Below are 21,311 nucleotides of genomic sequence, written 5' to 3'. Positions count from 1 at the left end.
TAGCGCTGTGTTGGACAGCTTTTTTTTTTTTCTGAAGCCCGCTGAGTGATTGGTTGGATATGTATTGCCCTACAGTGAAATGCTTCACTGTGTAAAGGTGCACAAAGTAATCGCTGAGTTAATCCCGCCCTGGTTGAAGCCGTATTGACGTTGTGAAGACAAGCCATGAAGTATGTGAATGTTTACACAAAGACTATAGCAGAGGGGTGTATTTACACACACGCACACACATAAATATCAGGCATGCTGACTCTGCAGTGGCACAGAGTTGTCTTTCATGCGTGTTTCATCTACCTTTTGATATTGGAGAATTTAACGTGGTATGTTATTGATGATGTTTTTTGATCCTTTTCTAGGCAACAACAAGGAGGAAGAGGAGGCCATGATGCAGGAGTGGTTCATGCTGGTCAACAAGAAGAATGCCCTCATTAGGAGACAGAATCAGCTCTCACTGCTGTATGTATAGTTTTTCTCTCTTTCTGTTCATTATTTCGTTCCCTTGTACTAAATTAAAGAAGTTTGAATCTGTGGGAAGCTTCTCTTAGCACCTGCTTGTGTTTGTGAGACACTAAAATCCTGGAAAACATCTCTTCAGTCTTCAAGCATCGGGTCAAACTCGTTGAAGCCACACAGGGCGGAGTGTCCTCACCACTCCATTCACCCCCTCTGTCTATACACTCATTGATTTACTTGTGGAAGGGATATGAAATCAATAGAAATGTGACGATCGCTACTCTATCTCTAGTTTCTTTGTATGTGGTCAGCTGCGACAGGTGGAGACACACACACACACTGCCTTTTTCTTCATTTGCGGCTGTCGGGATTTCAAAGCGCACGAGTGGAGGAGAGATTGAAGTATTCATAATCACATTATATCGTGGGAAAGGGGAGGCTTTTAAAGTGGCCAATTGACAGAAGGGCTGATTATTAGCCCTTTCTGTTCTCTCTTTGTGGAGGCGAGGAGAAAAGGCGCCTGTGAAGGACAAATTCTATTAGAGACCAAATTAGTTCATTTTTTAATATGGCTGAAAGAGGAAAGAATTCAATTTGCGCTGCGTACAGGCACACAAACCTCACAGAACACGGATACATGCAGGGCCACAGAGACTCGCATCCGTGGGTACACAATTATTCTGTTTGAATGCATTTTCACCTTTCTTTGAATATTCTTTTCTGTCCTCATGCACAAACACACCGGTTCAGTCAGGGCTGTGTGAGCGCACTATGAGTATCAGTTATGTGCAGTAGATTAATGTGAAGCAGTAGAAGGTTCAGGCGAGTGGCTGAATCGATGTTTATTGCAGGTTTCTTTAAGTACTTAATGATTTAGTCATTAACATATTGATGAACTTTGGTGTGTGTGTGTGTTTTTCTCTAACTTGCCACAGGGAGAAAGAGCACGATCTGGAGAGACGATTCGAACTGCTGAACAGAGAGCTGAGAGCCATGCTGGCTATCGAGGGTGAGTTAAATTAGAGTATGTTGAGTCAAACCTTTAACATGTTGCTGTGCAGTTTGACATCACTTTTGAGTTGATAATGTTAATGATTGCTAACCATCTGTAAAGAAATCTCTTTTTATTTTGCATATCAAGTTCATTTTGTTCTCTGGTGGACGTCTCGCCACTAGATACATATTTAAGAGCCAAAATGGCTGCTAAAAGAGAAAGCAACCTCTGGACAGTTGTTGTGAGTCTTACTCAGATTTGTGCAGCTGTTGTCTGCTGATCAGCCTTCATCAAGGGCCTGAAGCAGGATGATTTGAATTCTGCATCTGCTTCTTGATGAGGATTAAGATGCGAGCTTGTGAAGGATTTTGCTTCCTGATACATCATCAATACTATCTGTTTCCCAGCCAGACCCAACTAGCTGAAGCCTGATTTGAAATCTAGCCACAGCTGCATTAAGGAGGTTTGTGAAGTTTTAAAAAAAAAAAAACCTGCAGTTTTATTATCAAAAGCTTGTTAATGACACGGCAGCCGGTAAAGCAGCCATTGTGTCGTATCAAAGTTGTCGGAGGGCGGGGAAAGTTTAATCTCCTTCGACTACGTCCTCTTTGGCAAAATGAACCTTTTGCCAATCAATGCTAATTGATTTTGCTATTCGACATTGACCACCACCCCCTCCTTCTCACAAACCCTCCTTTTCCTCCCAGCCTTCGGACAGCCATTGTCATTTCACCTGATAAGCTACCTGGTCCATAATAAATCAATTGTAATTAGCAAGTAGGTGGACCAAGCAGAGCGGGGGTCGATGAGGGGGGAGCAGACCTGCATAGCTGAGCAGGAGCTGCTAACAGGTTGATTTCCTGTTTTCTCTGGTAACGTCAAACAGATGGATTTTAATTTTTTTTGCCGTGTTTGTTTTGAATGTGCTTTAGTTTTGTGTATAATCTTTGTCTTTTTAAATGTGTGTTATTTTTACGTGTGGCCGTGGGTCTCCCTGTGAGCACACTCTTCTTTATACATTGGATTTATTTGATGTGTCTGCCTGCTCACCTGCATGTGTGTGTGAGAGAGCAGAGATAGTATGTGAGCTGAGGTGGAGAGGTGGTGTGTGTCGTGTCACTGCGTTCCTCTCTGCCTTCATGTGGACTTGTTGGATTTGCAGCTGACTAACTTATCAGTCAGCCTTATTTTCCTCCCTAAGGGAGGCACTTAACATTCACAGGCTCTTCCTTTCTGTAGCAGCCACAGATAGTTCTGAGCTGCTGGGAGGAGAGCTGCTGGTGTGTGTGTGTGTGGATGTGTGGATGTGTGTGTGTCAGGATCTGTCTGCATCTGTGTGTTTACACCTCATAGGTGTGTTTGTGTGTCCACCTGTGTGTCTGTCTTTTTCTGTGTGTGTGTGTGTATGTGTGAGCACACAGGTGTGTAGCCCCCATTTGGTGCTTGGGCAGGTCTATTGAGCGATGGTCGGAGTGCGAGTAATTGCTGATTTGGTTGGCCAGTCAATGACACAGACAGACAGAGATGAGAGAAAAAAACTCGCATCACTGTGATTCAACTGCCCTGACACACACACACACACCCTGCTGAGAAAAATATATACCTGCAGTCAGTCAAACACACCACTCCATCTGTCCCATCCTTTCAGTCAACCTGCAGTCACACACAGACAGTCCAGGTCAGTGTGCTGCAAAGCTCACAGACTAAAAAATAAACCAAAACAAGAAATCATTCAGAAAGAGCTTCTCTTTAATTATCTGAGCTTTCTAAGCATTGATGAAAAGTTTCCTGCTTTGCTTCATGTACATGACACCAGAAAAGAAAACTAAATATTGCATTAGTCAGACACATTTAAACAACTAAAACAATATTTAATCAAACGTCTCCAATCTAAACGAGCTAAAGCAACTTAAAAGATCAAATCTTCAGTGAATTCAGCTACACAAGCAGGAACGATGATCTCACAGAGAAAAGCAGCAGAAAGTCTTGAACATCTCGTCGTAGACCACAGTGTTGCAGCATCAACCGTACTTCGATCAGTAACTTGATTAGATGTGTCTAATTAAACAGGTTGAGCTGCAACTCTAACTGGACTCAACATGCAGTGTGTTTATGCTGCAGACTGAAGTCAAACACGTGCCTCCGGGATGCCTAAGTAGCATAAGTATTTTGTCCATACTTGTCTTGCTAACTTGAATGGCAGACACAAAATCAACTTTGAAGCTTAGATCAGGTACTTTAGCTGTAAAATCTGTTTTACAGACGGCAGCATAGGTATTTACTATTTTTGCTGTTGACTGTGGCTGATGAAATACCTTTATGTGGCTAAATTTTTTCTGAGTTTACATTAAAAAAAAAAGATTATTACAGACATAAAATGCATCTCAAAAAAATTAAATCTATGACGAAGATTAAATCACACGATTACAGGTTTAAATTTGGGATCAGTCTGACTATCAGACAGAAGATAATATTGGAAATAAAGTAGTGGACAAGATCAGACAAGTCATGACTCAGAGACTGTTTCCATGCCAACATCATCATGAGCATCACATACAAGTCATCTTTAAAGAAAAACATTTTAGATCTGATTTGGTTTAAAACAATCAGATTTAACATGGAAGAATAAATAATTTAAGAACGAGTGGAGACTTTCAGGGCGGTGTTGATGTTCGTTATGAGCATGCTCAGTGATAACCACCTCCTTGTACTGTCCTGGTGTAATGCCAGGTGGGAAAATGCCATCTATATGCCACACTCTCATCTCCCTGCCACAAAATTGATCCACTATGCCCTCTTTATCTGCTTGCCGATTCACACCTATGTATGCGCACACACAAAACTGTGTCTTGGCTCACTTCAAGGGCCTGTGAGTGTGTGCGCGTGTGTGTGTGTGCGCGCGTGTTTTAAAGTGGACGCCCTCTCGCCTTCTAAAAGGGATTTATGCATAGCCGGGTCTCCGAGTTTTCCCTGTTACGGTTTGATATGATAAGCTTTTTTATATGTTTAAAATCAATATGTAATCCTATGCAGGAGCTTATCCCTCTCCACACCCACGACACACACACACACATCATTTGTAAATCTATTTGGGCTTTGTAACACATCGGGGCGGTGCGCTACAAACCCTGATTGATTAGGTGCACTCTGCAATCCTATCACATGGGCAACTTTTGATGATGTCGTCGACTCTTTCAGAGCGGCAGGTTGACTGGAACAAACGATAACAAGTGTCTTTTGGAGAAGTCAGGAAATCAGGGTCCCATGCAGAGCGGATGTTTCTGCTGATTTTCAGGCTGTTTTTGTCTCCACTCGGTGATCATTAGCCATGTGCTAAAAAGTCTGACGTTACATAGGTTATTTCATTTAAAACAGACCTGGTCGGTATGGGATACAAATAAATTGCTTGAGATTTTAAAAGAACTTAAAATTATTAAGTGGGGACATCATATAATCAGTAAGTCAATAATCAATATGTACATGGAGTGTTTGCACCATTTCTTCTTCTTCTACTGCAGTTTCCAGAAAGCCAGACAGATGTTTTGCAGATGTGTAAAAATTATTTCAAACATTTAATCAGAAATCTCAAATTCTGGTTCTCGAGATCCACAGTCCTGCAGGTTTTTGATGTTTTCCTGCTCCAACAGACCTGATTCAAATCAAATGAATCCAACAGCTTGTTATCAAGTTCTGCAGTGACCCATTAATTTGAGTTAGTTGCGTTGAAGCAGGGAAACGTGTAAAACCTCAAAGATTAGAGATTGAGATCCCTGATGTAAACAGACTTCGGAATAACTTTTTCAGGGTCAATGTGAGCAGGTCTGATCAGAGTTATAACCCGATTGAAGAAATGTTGTGCATATAAACATGACTAATGAACACGGTGGAGAATCTTTGGTTTTCATCTATCAGCCGTTTTTTCCCTGAACTTTCTTCTGGTGCCACTTTTTGTCTCTTGATACTACTATTACTACTTGGACTTGTGCCAAAACCAACTTTCAGGGGCCTTTTGCAGAAGAACAAGAGGCGGAGAGAGCAGTGGAAACGTCTTCGGTTATTGTGATCTATCAGTTCATGAAACTGGACCAGATGCTTTAATGCCCCGCCGTCGTATTTGGCGGAAAACAGAGAAGGAAGACGTGCAGATGCATGTCGGACGCTCTCGCCTGGCTTTGAGGGGGCTGCAGCTTTGGACCAGTTTGCACTCTTGAATAAATTTAGCTTTGGAGAGCGCGGGCTGGTGGCTGAGGGAGGGTTCATGGGGATTTGAACCAGCACATTCTTGTGTGCCTTGGGCAGACTCACATGGTTACCGTTGGTTTGCACGGTGAGGTTTATCTGAATACCATGTGAGTTGTACACACTCCACTAAGTCTTTAACCCCTCTCTCCCTCTCTCCCTCTCTCTCTGATCGAGGGGGCGTGGCTTATGTGAGGGGGGCTGAGAGTGGCTGCAGGGTGTTTTGTTTGTTCCTGCGTCTCTGGTTACCCAGCCTGCCCCACTCTGGTGTTGCCTGGTCACGTCTCTCATCGGCTCTTTTTATTGTTTACCTTCCTAATGAGGGGGGCGGGGCTTTGCCACATGTGATTGACAGCAGTGCACACCCCTCCACCCCCTCTTCTCCCTGCTCCGGATCCAGGACTTTGGCTTTTTGGCTGAAAGGTACTCTGAAGGAGGAAGAGGACAGATTTTTTATTTTATTTTATACCTTTATACCTCTCTGTGTTTTGTTTTGTTTTTTGTTTTTTTTTTTGAGGAAGGGGGGTATTTTCTAATTTTCTGTTGTAGTCCTGTTTTGTGAAAAGGAAAATTGTGGGAGAGTTATGACGGATGTGGCTGCACACATTCCTGTCTCACAATTATTCAAACCTGACTCACATGATGATTCATCCACTTTTCTTCTTCACAGCTTGGCTCGGTTCCTCAGTAATCTAGATTGTTTAGAAAAAGGAAACAACCAGCGTTCAGAAGCAGGTTTGGTGACATTTAGTGGTTTTGAAGTGTTTGTTGCCTCCCACGCAAAACCAGAGGGAGGGTAAATTTGCTTCTCTGCGAAGGAAAAAAGAAGAAGGGAGTAAGGAACGTACAGGGCCAAATATTGGGACTGTGTTCATTTCGCTCTGTGGTCGACTTCAAAGGGACGAGCGGGGCCAATGAAGAGAGTGCAGACCTTTCAGGACAAACACACTGGGCCCAGCGTGACACGCTAACACACACACAGTCTGACTGCCACAATTTGACTCAATGAGGAGGGGGGGAATATTTATTTTTAATAAAGCCACACTTATTTTGGGGCTGACATTTTACAACATTGCTTTTATTCTGGAATCAATAGCCGGTTAAATATTGATAGAGGCCTGACGATGCCTACAGAAGTCAGCTGTGTTTGAATTCTCTCTGGGACGAAGCAGTTTTTTTTAAGAAACGAAGGAGGGTTTGGAGGGGGACACGTTCTCACACTGAGCTGAGAAGAAGCTGGAGATTTCCCTCCTTTCAGCCGTGAGACAGCAGAATGAATCTGCACGCTGACCTGTTCATGCTTTTCATCTGAACCTTTCCAACAGATGAGCAGAGGCAGTTTTTTTTTCCTTTTTTTATATATATATAACTAATGAAGTTAAATTAAAAAGTTGGTGCAGGGCGTGTCGTTCTGAAATAAATAGTTTACATGGAGCATCGATGCTGTGATGACATTAACGTTGAGTTTTGAGGAGGGAGGGAGGAAGTGCTGCGCTGCTGTTGGCTGAATGTGGAGCTGAGGGCGCCAGGCGGATATTTGAGCCCCAGGGGGACTGAGTGCTCTCCTGTGGGCAGCCCCCCCTCCTCCAAGGGGAGGCTGAGGGGATTTGGATCAGGGTCCCACCTGGACCCTGTGGGGCCCCTTCCTGGAAAGACCCTGGAGAACTGAGAGACTATAGTCAGGGGCTCACCTGCTTGTTTGTTTGTTTATTTAGCTCAAGAATTGAGGAACCTGTTTGTCTCTGAGGTGACGTTCAGGTGATAGAAATCACTTAGATGTTTCTGAGAAAGACTGAGTGAGGTGACTTTTATTCCTAAATTATTCTTTTATTTTTAAAAGTTGGGTGAAAAATGAAACGATGTCAGGCTTTTTAAGGTACAGATGAACTTCACAGGAGTAGCATTGTCTTGTAGGAATGTAGCCATGTCATGAAGCTCCACAAAAACATGACAGTATGCTTCACGTGTGTTTGCTCAGGACTCTGCATCATCACTGAGCACACACGCAACCTGATGGAGTGTGTTTACACATCACATTCACACACTGGAGATCAGAGCAGCTCTGGGTCTCCATCTTGTTTTTCTTCTGCAGGATGAGAGGATGAACTTTCATCGAACTGTTCCTCTTTCCAAATACCAACAATCTGAAGCTGTTGAAGCGTTCAGTGAGGAAGCTCCAAAGTTTTCAGGTCACAAACAAGTGTCCTGTGATGAAAATGATTTTAAAACTCTTAAATCAGAAGTGTTTGTTGTGCAGAAACGTCTGCATCAGTCTGAACATTCAGCAGTTTTCCCAACACAACACAAATTAAACTTTTCCTTCAGGTTTTTAAAATGTGAAAAAAATAAAAGGTTCTCCATTTGTCCAGCTCTGAAGGATTTTGTTCCTCCGGTGTTTTTGCAGACTGGCAGAAAACCGAGGCCCAGAAGAGACGGGAGCAGCTGCTGCTGGATGAGCTGGTCATACTGGTCAACAAACGAGATGCATTGGTCAGGGACCTGGATGCCCAGGAGAAACAGTAAGTAGAAATAAGTCTCAGTCAAAAATACAAAATTATGAAAACACACAGAGGTCCAGCTGTCTTCGGTGGGTTGTGGGGGTGGCCTGCTTTTCCTGAAGTTCCTCAGCAGCAGCAGTGAAACATGCCGTCAGGCCCGTAGTGTTCCAGCCGGCCTGCAGCACCCCCCCGCAGAGGCGGGATCCCTTCCAGATTGGCGGCACCGTCCGCCAACAGGGTGCCAGGCAGGTGAAAGGTCAGAGCCTGGCCCCTGGCACGAAGCCACTCCACAGGTGCCGCAGCAACCGTAGCCATGGCACCGACAGTATTACCTGTGTATCTCCCTCTATCTCCTTCCCCCCACCCTTCAAGACATCTGACCTTTTGACGTTTTCCGTCCGCAGGGCCGAGGAGGAGGACGAGCACCTGGAGAGGACGCTGGAGCAGAACAAAGGCAAGATGGCCAAGAAAGAGGAGAAGTGTGTCCTTCAATGATTGTCAGAAAAACACAACCAACAAATGTAGCCGATAAAAGAAATGTATCATGATTATTATTCAGATTTTCTATTAAAAATATTATTTGATAGAAGCTTTTAGAATTTCTGTCAGTCGTTGAAATCCTGACGCGGTTTATGTTTGGGGCGGATTAACTGAGACTTCAACTTTATACTGACTCTCTGTCCCACTTACATATTTTAAAATGTTAATTCTGTTTGACTTTACTGAGAACGGTACCTGGATGTAATATAAATACACTATATGAGACGAGAGCAGGTCAAGCCCTGACAAAGAGTTTGATATTTGTTTGTAATGATGATGCAGCACAGCCTCTGTCTGAATGTGTTCGCCAGTCAGTTTGAGGTACAGCACAATAGGGTTTAATGAGGGGAATTTTACCTTTTTATTCTTTCCTTCATCATGTTGAGAAAATGATGAAGACCTTTGTTTTTTTTTTAAGGAAAAAAAGAGTGACATCAGACTTTTCACGCTACTTAATTACTTGACTGTGTACTTTTAATTACTTCACTTTTTACTTGTAAAGGATCTTAACTGCTTTACTGTTCGTAAATCTTGCATAAATCTTTCCTATTGCTTTTTTTAAATGGCTTGGCTTGAAAGCAGTTTACCAAAAGATCACGTTAAAAAAAAAAACACACTGTTGTATATTTCAGTCACTGCTCTGACCCATAGCTTCCCAAATCCTCCTTTATACTCAGCAGTCAGAAACAACAAATATGTATATTATTTATTTCCGTTTGTCCTATAAGCTGCTTGGAACTGAATCTGCCATCACATATCATGTGCATTTTGCTCAACAACTTTTGGTTTCTATTTATTGTATTCAGAAGAGGATAAATATGCTTCCATAGCATCTCTTAGAACTCCAGACCTGGTGCAGATGTCCTTTATGTGTGAACATTTATCTGATTATTTATTCCAGTGTCATAACCCAAGTCTTCAGTAATAAAGTCTTTATGATTTCATACACCATGAGGCAGAGTGTGGCTGGTTTTTTAATCCTCAGACACTAGACAGATATTTAAAACTTTACTGACACAGTTTTGTTATTGTGTTAACATTTGAGATTGAATTTTAATCCAGTTGTAGCTTTCATTGAGATTTTTTCTTTTTCTGTTTCATAGCTGTACATAAAAAACTACAGTCTGGTTTACTTTCAGACTCACTTGATCCAAATCTATGACTTATTTTTTTTTTCCTTGTCACATTATTTTAAAGTTATTTTAATGTATGCACGCCTTTGGCAGCAGCACTGCACATAAGTGGCCCCTATCAGCGCCTCCACCAGCCCGCGCTCCGTTTAGCGATGCTTATTATTCCGGGATCTGTTCAATTCCCCCGTGCGTGTTTATAAATTAAAATTGGCGTTAGGGTCTTTCTTTTTTCTCCCCCCTCTTTTTTTTTTTTTTTTTCTTCTCCTCTCTTTCTTTTCTTATGGTGAGGTTTGTGTCGAGCAGGAGAAACCACCTTGTCCGGAGCGATGTTTCCTCTGAGCGCCGGAGACCAGGGGAGCGGAGCTGGAGAAGCTCCGGGGAAACTTGTTCATTTTGAGCTTTCTAAAAAAAATTCTATATATATACATATATATATTATACTCTTTAATTTGAAGTTATTAAAATGCACTAATTCGCTGACGGATAAGAAATATGGATAAATTATTAATGGGAAAAATCCTATCCGCGCGGTTTAACCCTCCGCTCCGTCTCTGCAGGCGGCCTCCTGTCCCCGATTTTGCAGTAAAATCGGTTGTGACAGCAGACGTCCTCCCCCGACTCTCTAATACTTTCCCATTAATTTGCTGATTCGTTTCTTATCTGCTTGGAATTGACTGTAGACGCAAATTACGCACATTACGTCCCCCGAGGCGCTTTGTTTTAGTTTACACTAAAGAAGAGAATGAAAACATATAAACAAGTCAGGACGTTTTTTTATAGATATATACATTATTTCTAAAAATCACACCTGTACAAGTTATTTAATATTTAGTCATATAAAGTCTGTTTTATTTTGTCCTAACGGAGCAGCTCGTGCGTCAAATTGAACTTTTCTTAATGCTGCAGAATTAGTTCCGAAGTTTTGTAGCTCCGGTTTAAAATCCACTTTAGTTTTTTTTTCCGTTTTCATTAGTCCAGATACAGAAAACCCACTCCAAGGCTAAATTCTAAAAGTCATTGCAGATGATTATTCAGATGTTTTAACGTGTTATTGAAACAGAAAATCTGCTCCGTCTTACCTCTGCAGCATCACTCGGGTTTCTTTAATGTTTCCAGCAGAAAGGAGTGAAAAACATCTGGAGTCGGTTTCCTTTTTTTCTCTCTTCTTCTTCTTTCTTTATTTTCGGTGAATAAGAGCGACGCGGTGGCTCGGCGCTGCTGTGCAGCTGAGGATCCTTCAGCTGAATGGATTATCTCCTGAGCTTTGATGTCTCCTGGCCTCACCTCACAGGTGCCGCGCGCCGCTCGGCCTTCTTCGCTGCTACACCTGAGGGAGAGCGGTCTCTGCGTGCAGCGCCGGAGCTACAAACTCTGTGTTTTATGCATCATCGTTTTAATAAGCACCGACATCCCCGCAGATCCCCGCTTTCAATCCTGCCGGCTGAAGGGACAAAACTTTTCCCCCTCCTCTCCTCGCCGCCTAATCCCAGGCTTTACCAGCTCAGCATTAAGAAAATTCAACTGCAATTTGGGATTAGACAAAATACTCTTATTACAAAAGGTTGGTGCAACTTGATAACTTGATACTTGTTCAGGGGTTTATCTCGAGGTCTCACATCGAGAGAGGAAGAAGGAAAAAAAACATAAATGCTGGGAAATGTCAGTATAACCCGTTTCTTTTGTGTTGTGTGGGCCATATTTGTTGAATGGCCTTTTTGCATAATTTAACGGAGCCTGTGTGAGTGTGCGTGTGTGCTTGTGAGCAGGAGGGGTGGTGGTATTTGGGTTTTTACCGGCCCTCTGACTGCTCGGACCTCAGATGTGAGAATTAAAAACAGAATACTCAAATAAAAGGTGTGTGACCTCTCGAAAAACACACCACACCGCCTCTTCTCTCGCTGCACATCCTCTATGTCTGATTTCGACCTAAAAACACGGATTTACTTCATTCCTGAGCACAGGGTTGCGTTCAGGCACTTCCACTGACTACTTAACAATCAACATCACTGCAGGCATCCAACATTTCTCCAAGTTTCTCTGTCAAAGTTATTTAGTCAATGACTTAAGTCCCATCAGCCTCGACTCTGATACCCCTCCTCCTCCTCACGCACACGTAAAAATGTCATTTCTATCCCTGCTTCCTCTCAGACTCTCAGACTTACATTTGATTTTTTTTAACAGATCCACAGCGTGTTTTTAACCGCATCCCCCACAACCCTCACCACCATTTACACCAAAACATGCGGCTTGTTTATGAGTGTGATTGACTAAAAAAGAAAAAACATCAGCATGCTGCTGGATTTCATTCACTGACCGCAGTTTCTGCTGCTGACTGAGTTGAGGTCTTTCCCTATTAAACTTTACGTCAACCATCCTCAAATGTAATTCTAAATGGGGATTAAACCTCATTAATATTCATGAGATTTGTGTGTGTGTGTGAGAGAGAGAGAGGGGAAAAAAGAGGAGGGAAGGGGGTATCACAATAAAAATCAAAATGGATAAATCTAACTTTTCTTCTCCTGTTTTTATTACTCTCAGGTCACGTTCATCCAAAAAGGGATGAAAAGGCATAAAAGGAAAGAACAGAAATAAAAACTGCTGAAGCTTTGACGGCCTTCCCTCAAAATATGTTACTACAAAAGCTTTTCCGCATCAAAACAACAACTTTATCTCTGTACTACCCTTTTTTCCTCTTTCAAACATCCTCTTTATTCAAGGTGAAACTAACAGACCCCAAGAATAAAAATGGATTTTTTTAAATGGAAGAAAAGTCCGCAGGTTTAAGTTTTATTTGCTCCCAGAGTCCCTTCCTTGCATGCAAGTCACAAGTCCTCTAAATTCAGTTGACTCCTTTGCGCACTTTGGCGCACGGCTTTGCGCAGGCCGCTCTGTCCTGCAGGCCTGTGAATCGTTTCCATCTTTTTAAAACCGCTCCGTCTGGTCTTGGGACCAAGAGGAGGAAGAGAAGGAGGGGAGAAGGAGGAAGAGAGGGAGGAAGGGGTCGTCAATAGGAGTGGGGTCCCCCGGCTGCCTTTTAATGTTGATAGGCCGCCTGCGCCGTCCGTCAAACCGCCGCAGCGCTGCGATTGGCTTCGGGAGGCGGATCCGCAGGTGATCCTCCGCTCATAGAGGCGCGGGGCGGAGAGAAGGTGATCAATCCTCCATCCGTCTCCATTAGAAATCACCTTAACAGTCTGACAGACAACGACAAGCCCCCTGAAAGCAAATGAGTTTGATTTGTTTGGCCGTAAAAACGCCTGGAACTGCAGCGAGGACGCGGTTTACGCCCGTGTGCTGCTGACCTGTTTGCAAGTTCCTCCGTGATGTTGCTCGATTCGCGCGCGGTTGTTTGTTTTTGAGAAAGTTCCTGCTCGACTTTTGTGCCTGCAGACTCCTTACTACTGGATAATTTTACTCGCCTCTTGTGGTCCGAGGGCTCTGGAGAAGGTTTGGAGGAGAAAAAGCTAAGCTAAACAAAAACAAGGTAAAGTTTCTTAATTGTTTTTCTCTCGTGAATTTAAAAGGGTCGGTTTCTGCGCATTATTACTCTAAACTATAACAGTGTTTAAAAAAAAAAAAAAAAAAAAAAAAATCAAACATGTTTAAAAAGTAAACAGAAAAAAATGCATTTTAAAGTATTTAATTGTTAAACTACGATGCGCCTCATTTCGATTTGCGCCGCTGCAGGTTTGTGTGAAATTTTTGTGCAGATTTCAATTAATCCGCACCGCGGAGGACTTCAGCTCCAAACGAATAAATTGAACCAACTTCTTTCAGAGTAGGCTACATCATTTTCATATTTCTATTCCAGTTACTCCCTGTCAGGTTTTGAGAGCAATTGGCCATTAAAGCGTTTGAAGCACTTAGTAGATAATTGGAGAGGCGTGTTTTGGTTTTTGTTAATTTATTTTGCTGATAAGAGCCCTTCTGAAACGCTCTCTCCCCGGAGGTCTAATCTAAATTCTAATTGAGTTCATTTGCACCGAGATCTCGCCTTTTCACTCCGGCCTGGCAGAGCTGGAAATGCGCTTTAAAGAGCCGCTGGAATACACGTTTGGTTTGCTGGGTTTTTAGGTTTGGAGCTCATTGTTAAAATGATCTCACTAATTTAATTCTCACTTTTCACACTTCACGGCTGCGCGTTACAATCAAACTTTCATCAGCTACCACAGTAAATTATTTAGTGAGGGTAAGGCTGCAGATTACTTTAATGTTGGTAAGATTACCTTATTTATTTACTTTAATTAAAAGCTGGCATATATAAATAAGAAAACTGTTTATTATTTAAAAAAATAACATATGAGATCATTTTAAAAGAATAAAAAGAGCTTGCTGTCCGGACAAAATGATTCCCTGTATGGTGGATTTTAATTCAGCTGGCCTCAGCCGTGGACTGAGGATCCACAGGGATCCTGGTTCTGGTCAAAATACACACAAAGTGCGACGACCCGAAACAAACAGGAGTGACCGACTACAGAAAGGCTTCAGCTGTGATTTTTATAGATTATCAAACCACATCCATAATCCATCTTTTTATGTATGTGTGAGTGTGAGAAGGTGCCGGCAAACACACACACCAAACACACTTTAATAACTCAGCAGGCTGCAGTTTTAATCTCAAAAGTTGGCTCATGAATTTAAAAACAAGCCATGAATAAGGAAGCAAACAACTAAATTTGTCTTTTTAGTTTTTGAAAGTTTCAATAAGCTGTATTAATATATTAATCCTATATAGTTTTGGACAATAGGCAATAAATGTCACTGCATTATCTGTAATAAATTGCTCAGATTTTACATTTTAAAGTTAATATCACAAAAGAGCGCGTTTCGATTATATATTTTAAAATATATAATTACTGAGCGGTTCATGTTCATTCATAAAGACCAGCATGTGTGAGCTCTTGTAGACCACGACCGGATTTATAATAACTGTTTTTTATTTATACAGAACTTCTTTTGTTTGTCTTTTGTCAGTGTAGCTCTCGGTTTTTATATTGAGAATAAATCCTGCTTTGCTGAGACATATAATTTCCTTCCCTCGGCTGGGGTTTTAAGGCAGGTTTTAGCAGCCGTTTGACCCCCGTTATCCTCCCTGAGAAAAACCTCAGACTGCTGAAGGGTTTTTTTTTTTTTTTTTTTTTTTTTTGCTTTATATATATATAATTAAATATGAGAAGTCCATCCCACATTAACCCACGGTTTTATATCCCACTGCCACTGAATAATTACAGTATCGATTTGTTGTGAGTTTGACGTAATGTTTGAGTTTGAATACATCTGCAACAAAACGAAGTGGATTTGTAAAGTAAAAATAATAAAAATGGGCAGGATGCTAATCAACGTTTCAGTATATGTAATTTCTCCCCTGATTAATTTAATCTGTCAAGTCCCGCTTTCTGAAAAGCTTTCTGGCCTAATTTTCTTTCTGAACTCAGGTGTTTATAATATTTTCTCTCGGTTCCGTGTGTGTACAGTGACTTGGATCGGTCCCCTGTCCCGTCAAGCTGCAGCATCGGGGGAAACCGAACCACTGGCCTGAGCTGGGTGGAGCAGTGACCGCCTGTAGCATGATGTCCTACCTCAAACAGCCCCCCTATGGCGTCAATGGCCTGGGGCTCAGCGGCGCTGCTATGGACCTGCTGCACCCCTCGGTGGGCTACCCAGGTAGGCGCCTGAAACACTCACACGCGTGTGTAACTTTCATACACACTTTTAACACGAGTTTGGAACATTAATGCACTTTTTTTTGTCATATAAAACTTAATGCCAGTTTGAGTCGCAATATTATCTTCATTATGTCGGTTGTTACAACTAAATAACTTAAACATTTTAATTGTTATTATTTGAATGGGAATAAATACGTAACGCTAAATATTCTTCAGTTGGTGTATAATTTCCCTCCTTTCTCATATATTTCCAGAGCTCATTTTAACACACAGGGATCAGGCTCATGGCTCCTGGAGTATGCTATTTTCAGTGTTATATACCACTTTCACTTTTCTTTTTTGACGTCCTTTCGTGTCGTTTCTTTGCCCGCAGCGACTCCCAGGAAGCAACGGCGGGAGCGGACTACCTTCACCCGCTCGCAGCTCGACGTCCTGGAGGCTCTTTTCGCCAAAACCCGGTACCCGGACATCTTCATGCGAGAGGAGGTGGCTTTAAAAATCAACCTGCCTGAGTCCAGAGTCCAGGTAAAAAGATGCGGCATTTTAATCTCTTCCTCCGACTGGTGCACATTAACCTTCGCTATTTTTATTTATTTTTTAACGCAAATTGTCTGACCCACAAGGGAAAATTTCTGTCTTCAGTTTTAGCTCCTAATTACCGTTAGTAGGCCTATTCGCTTTTAAAATTACGTCTTTTAATTCTGGAGCCGTCTTTGTTTTCAATTAGAGGGCAGAAATAAATGAGTAAAGTTCAACATTTCGACCGTTAGTGACGTCACGCGTGTTAATTAACAGTTACTATAAGCTAGCTAGCAAGCTATTAACTACTTTAATGATTTATAATTTATTTATTTTTGTCTGTTTATGCTATTTCGATTGTTTAGCATTCTTAAAGCAAATATTTAAAAAAATGGGATATGAAGTAAAATTTGGGCATATTTGAGAAATTTCTGGACTTTGAGAGTCTCTTGATAAGTCTTTTAAATTGGTAATGCTTTCATTTTAATTATTTTAAAACATTACTCGGAAAGTAACTCCAGTAATTTTGTTAAACAGGAGCATTTTTATGTTAATCTCATTTTATCCACCTTTTGTTTGAGGTTTAGCTCAGTTGACTGGTTCAGTTTGCCTTCTTCAGTCACACACTGACAAAATTCAATTTATGTTATCCTATTAATTTTAAACAAAACTTTTCAGATGATCGGTCATAAATTACATTTGTGTTGGTTTTATTATTTGATGCAACCCAAATGCAATTTGGTCAGAAATATAATGAACAGGCCAGAAGTTTCCCTGTAAACACAGCTGTATAGTGTTGAACTAGTAAGCCATGGGGGGAAACCAAGGCAGGTCTCTCTCTCTCACAGTTTAAGTTATTTTCAGAATGTGTGTGAAACAAAATGCTCTACAAAATCCTACCCTCTTGATGCTCTAGAGTTACCCTACTGTGTGGTGAAACTCAATAGCCTGTTATCTTAGAGCCGTCTACCAGGTATGAAATTAGACCCCTGGCTGATCCAAGCCAAGGGGCCGGGGTGGAAATGAACCTTGATGGATAATAACCCTCAATTTTCTTCCATAATGTACTCCCAGCATGTCCCAGGAGTTTCTTTTTTTTTCCGTGAAAAGATGAGATCGTGTACCGTTGCTAACCTCTGTCTGGTGTTTTTGGTCATAGGTGTGGTTCAAAAACAGGAGAGCCAAGTGTCGCCAGCAGCAGCAGAGCGGCAGCAGTGCCAAAGCCAGGCCGCCCAAGAAGAAGTCTTCTCCGGCCCGGGAGAGCACTGGATCGGAGAGCAGTGGCCAGTTTACGCCTCCTGCCGTCTCCAGCACGGGCTCTTCTTCATCTTCATCTTCATCCACAAATCACACAGGCCCTGCAGCGCTTAGCAGCACCTCTACCTCCATCAGTACCGTCTCCTCCATATGGAGCCCAGCTATCTCCCCCGGAAATGCCCCTGCTCCTGCTGTGGCCCCACTCCCTGAGCCTGGACCCCCATCTAATGCCTCTTGTATGCAGCGTTCAATGTCAGGCTCGGCTGCCGCTGCCACCTCCTACCCTATGTCCTATAACCAGACGCCAGGCTATGGCCAAGGTTACCCCACCCCATCCAGCTCCTACTTCAGTGGTGTGGACTGCGGCTCCTATCTAGCCCCGATGCACTCCCACCACCACCCCCATCAGCTCAGCCCCATGACAGCCTCCTCTATGTCAGGCCACCCGCATCACCACATCAGCCAGTCGTCAGGGCACCACCATCACCACCACCACCAGGCCTATGGTGGCACCGGCCTGGCCTTCAACTCTTCTGACTGCCTGGATTACAAAGAGCAGACTGCAGCTTCCTCATGGAAGCTCAACTTTAACACCACAGACTGCTTGGACTACAAAGACCAGGCCTCCTGGAGGTTCCAAGTCTTGTGATCAGCCTTTTTTTTTATATAGCCCCTTCCCTGCTCGCCTGCTCCCTCTTTTTATTTGCCAGATTAGCTTGTTGCTTGTTTTTTAAGACAAAAGAGTTTATGAACCATAACGTAACACGATAGCAGCAGGAATGCACAGAAATCGGACTGTTTTTTGCCTCCCTTTCGTCCTCTTCGGCTTAAACAGAGAAAGAAAAAAACCCTTCAAGTCCCGTAAAGCATCAGGAACAGTTTCCTGATGACGAAGAGAGGGTTTTTTAATCTTGGAAGAGCTTAACAAAACTGTTTTTAAAAAATGACAAAAAAAAAGTCATTTCAACCAAACTCCTTTGACCACCAGCTGTCTGGATGGGAGGAATATTTTCCCTCTGATGCACCGACAGGAACTGCCTGCAGTGCCCTTTTACCTCCAACCCAATCAAATCCTGTACAGTTTTTATTTCTGAAATTTGTTATTTTAGGATGACAGAGATTTTTAGTCAGCTGCACTGAGGAGCTGAAATATGTAAATATGTATTTGGGTCAGTTACAGTGACCATGTTTAGTTGGTGTTTTTTCTGAATTTGAAAATTGTTTATTACCACTTTGGGAGAAAAAAAAAATAGAAAAAAAAGAAACTGTATGTAACTCTTTTCCAAAATTCCAAAGAGAACAAATTGGCCATAAAGTTCAGCTTTTATACATTGTTTTACTCAGAAAATAAAAAAATGGGCAATTTGAGATGTCTTTTTGGGAGGGGGGGTGGGATCTAAAACATAGATGCAGAAATGTTCTGGGTATCTTTCCAGGATCCAGGTATTATTATAATTATTATTATAGCCTCTACATTTTCCAACCAAACCTCCTCCTCTCTTGGGCTTTGTCGTGATTTATTGGACATGTTTGAACCACAGCACTTGGCTTGATAATGGAGTCAAAAGCATTTTTCTTTTTTTTTCTTTTTTTTTTTTTTTCTTTTTTTTTTCTGGAGAGGAGAGAGGAAATGTGGATTTATAGCTCCAAAATGACAGTGAGATGTTGAATGTATCTTTAAGGCTACCACCCTTACATACATGTTCATCCAATAAAGATCCGTTAAGTCATTTATTTTTCTACAGTGGATTCTGTCTGTTTGACTCTCATCTGGGAGTCAATTTTATTATTTATTTATATTAGATGCATGTACCAGCAAATTACAAACTCAATATAGCTGTTTTTCTCTCATTTGAACAAGTCACACTTTTATTTAAAGGCTTGTTTATTCTGTTTCTCTCTAATTATAGCAGGGTAAATGCAAATTAGTCCCTAATTAAAACAAGCCGTGAACGCATGTAGGCCTGCATTTCCATTTTAGAGAGCAGCCGTTTAATCCTCTCCGTCTCTGCCTTAAATTGAAATACTAACATCTCTCCTTGCTTTGGGGAGGCGAAGTGTTTTATTTATTTATGTTTTATATTTTTTTAGACTCCGACATTAAAGTGTTGAGCCGAGAGACATTTGATCGAGGCGTAATTGAATGCAGCGCTGTAATGGCGTGATAATTACTCCAGCGCCCTGAGTTGGTTTCTCCAAAATAACCTGCAGGAATTTCACCGCCTCTGATGCGGTAATTACGTAGGTGGGGCCAGGTTAGAGGGTCGCATGTAAAGCGTGTGTGTGTGTTTTGTGTAAGTGTTTAATGCGTTTATGCCTGCGAGCATGAGCGCATTATAAAAGACAGGGAAGTTAAATAAAATGCACCGCGTCAGTTCGCCAGCTGCAACGAGGGTGCGTGAAGGCCGCACCGGGAGCTGAAGAGGCAATAAAATCAGGATTCACGCTAATGATTGCGTCACTAAAACGCTCCTTTTTTTTTAAAATCAGCTTTTTCTTTTTTATTATTCCTATTTTAATAGCAGCAGTGTTTGTGGCTTTTTATACTCTGTGTTGATCTTCATGTTTTCCCCCGTAAAACACACACACATTATTATCCAAGTTTCCCTGTAAAATGTGGAAGATTATTAAAAAATAATAATAATAATAATAATAATAATAGGCATAAAAACTGTGCAGTTGCTTTGTTTTCTAATAGAATTTCTGCTGGGATATTGGGCAGTTTGCCTCCTGATTTCTTGAATCCGCTTGATTTCTATTTATTTTAAGTGGCGCCAAACTTAAAATAAAAACGGTGGAATAAATCCTTTTTGCAATCGGCCTGATCAGATCCACATCCTAATCGATACCGGCTCCCTGTGCAGAGTTTCAGCTGCAGCCGCCTCTGTTGTCTCTCTGTTTATGTAAATTAATCTCACAGCAGCTGAACAAATATCTGCCAACCAGGACATTAAACATGTTTGCGCCAAGACGCGCAAACAGCGCAGCGAGTGTCCACCAACAGCGGCGGATTTGTTCGGATTTGCATCAAACAAACATTTGCGACCAATCTTGCGCGATTGTTTGAAGGAGCCACAGGTCTCGTGAGGCAGCTGCGACAGCGTCGAGAAGATCCGCGCGAGAGTCCCTGATAAAAAAAAAGAGGAGATCCGTTATGAAGTGTTTCCTGTGAGCATGTGGAGCCGCAGACGTCCAGGAGACGCTTGTCTGCAGCCTTTAGGTTTAATAATTAAACAGCTGCACGTGGGGTAAAAAAAGATGGAAATCAAAGTAGAAAACGCAAAGAAACGACTTTAATCAGAGTTAGAATGAACATGGAAGGGATTAAAATCAGAGGTGAGAGCAGTTGTGGTCTTTGGGGCTTAAATATCCTGCAAATATAGTTAATTTAGCTCAATGTCAGGAAGGAAAATGGGACAAAAATTGTTGACAACCTCAAAACTAAACCAAACACGAAACAATGTCTTGATTTAATCATGAAATTAAATTATTTTAATATTTTTTTTAACTAATATAAAAGCTAATTTCAACAATATTTCACTTTGCTTCTTCAGTAGGTGGATGTTTCTTTTTTATTTGAGGTAAAATAAAATAGCAAGATGTTATGAGATTATAAATATATTCAGATGTTTTTTTTAAAAAAAATATTTAAAAGCTTAATTTCACCAAACAAATTAAGAATTATATGTTTAACAAGGAAGTAGCAGAAATGATTTTAACTATGCCAACTTTATCACATTGATTTACGTTTTTTTTTTTTTTTTTTTTTTTCACAGTAATTTTGTTGGTTTAATGTAAAAAAAAAAAAAAAAAAAAAAAATCAAACACACTGGATAGAAAACCTTCCTCCAACCTTCAAATGATCTCATACAAATATAAACAGTGCATACAAATAATCGACTCTATTGGATGGAAATGATTATTCAAAAAACAAGAATACATTTAAAAACAAATGATTTAAAAAATGTCTTGAAGCATAATTTAAATGACTTGTTTTCATCTCACTAGATTA

The 21,311-nt window shown here is 41.5% G+C and overlaps 2 protein-coding genes across 7 annotated transcripts in view; both read left to right on the top strand.

Moving 5' to 3' along the window:
• Nucleotides 1–9,678, top strand: part of ehbp1 (EH domain binding protein 1) — a 148,855-nt gene extending 139,177 nt beyond the window's left edge. For all 6 annotated transcript variants that reach the window (XM_042009941.1, XM_042009945.1, XM_042009942.1 and 3 more), the window contains 4 exons: nucleotides 357–456; nucleotides 1,389–1,462; nucleotides 8,091–8,205; nucleotides 8,589–9,678. In XM_042009941.1, the coding sequence (XP_041865875.1) occupies nucleotides 357–456; nucleotides 1,389–1,462; nucleotides 8,091–8,205; nucleotides 8,589–8,679 (380 nt within the window). In that variant the 3' untranslated portion in view covers nucleotides 8,680–9,678. The remainder of the gene's footprint in view (nucleotides 1–356; nucleotides 457–1,388; nucleotides 1,463–8,090; nucleotides 8,206–8,588) is intronic.
• A 3,319-nt stretch (nucleotides 9,679–12,997) lies between these two features.
• On the top strand, nucleotides 12,998–18,682 carry otx1 (orthodenticle homeobox 1). The gene is made up of 4 exons (XM_042009484.1): nucleotides 12,998–13,341; nucleotides 15,332–15,521; nucleotides 15,897–16,048; nucleotides 17,202–18,682. Exons 2-4 carry the CDS (start codon nucleotides 15,425–15,427, stop codon nucleotides 17,946–17,948), a joined length of 996 nt encoding a protein of 331 aa, XP_041865418.1. The 5' UTR covers nucleotides 12,998–13,341; nucleotides 15,332–15,424; the 3' UTR covers nucleotides 17,949–18,682.
• Nucleotides 18,683–21,311: the final 2,629 nt, after the last annotated feature.

This window comes from Melanotaenia boesemani, chromosome 16 (genome assembly GCF_017639745.1).
Source record: "Melanotaenia boesemani isolate fMelBoe1 chromosome 16, fMelBoe1.pri, whole genome shotgun sequence".
Lineage (NCBI taxonomy): Eukaryota > Metazoa > Chordata > Actinopteri > Atheriniformes > Melanotaeniidae > Melanotaenia > Melanotaenia boesemani.
Note: the sequence above shows the minus strand (reverse complement) of the source record. Positions and strands in the feature narration are given on the sequence as shown.

Bases quoted from the DNA above. Each gene is read 5' to 3' on its own strand.
- otx1 (XM_042009484.1), top strand. From the start codon at position 15,425: ATGATGTCCTACCTCAAACAGCCCCCCTATGGCGTCAATGGCCTGGGG. The intron at 15,522-15,896 runs GTAGGCGCCTGA...CTTTGCCCGCAG, and splicing joins CCCCTCGGTGGGCTACCCAG to CGACTCCCAGGAAGCAACGG. The intron at 16,049-17,201 runs GTAAAAAGATGC...TTTTGGTCATAG, and splicing joins TGCCTGAGTCCAGAGTCCAG to GTGTGGTTCAAAAACAGGAG.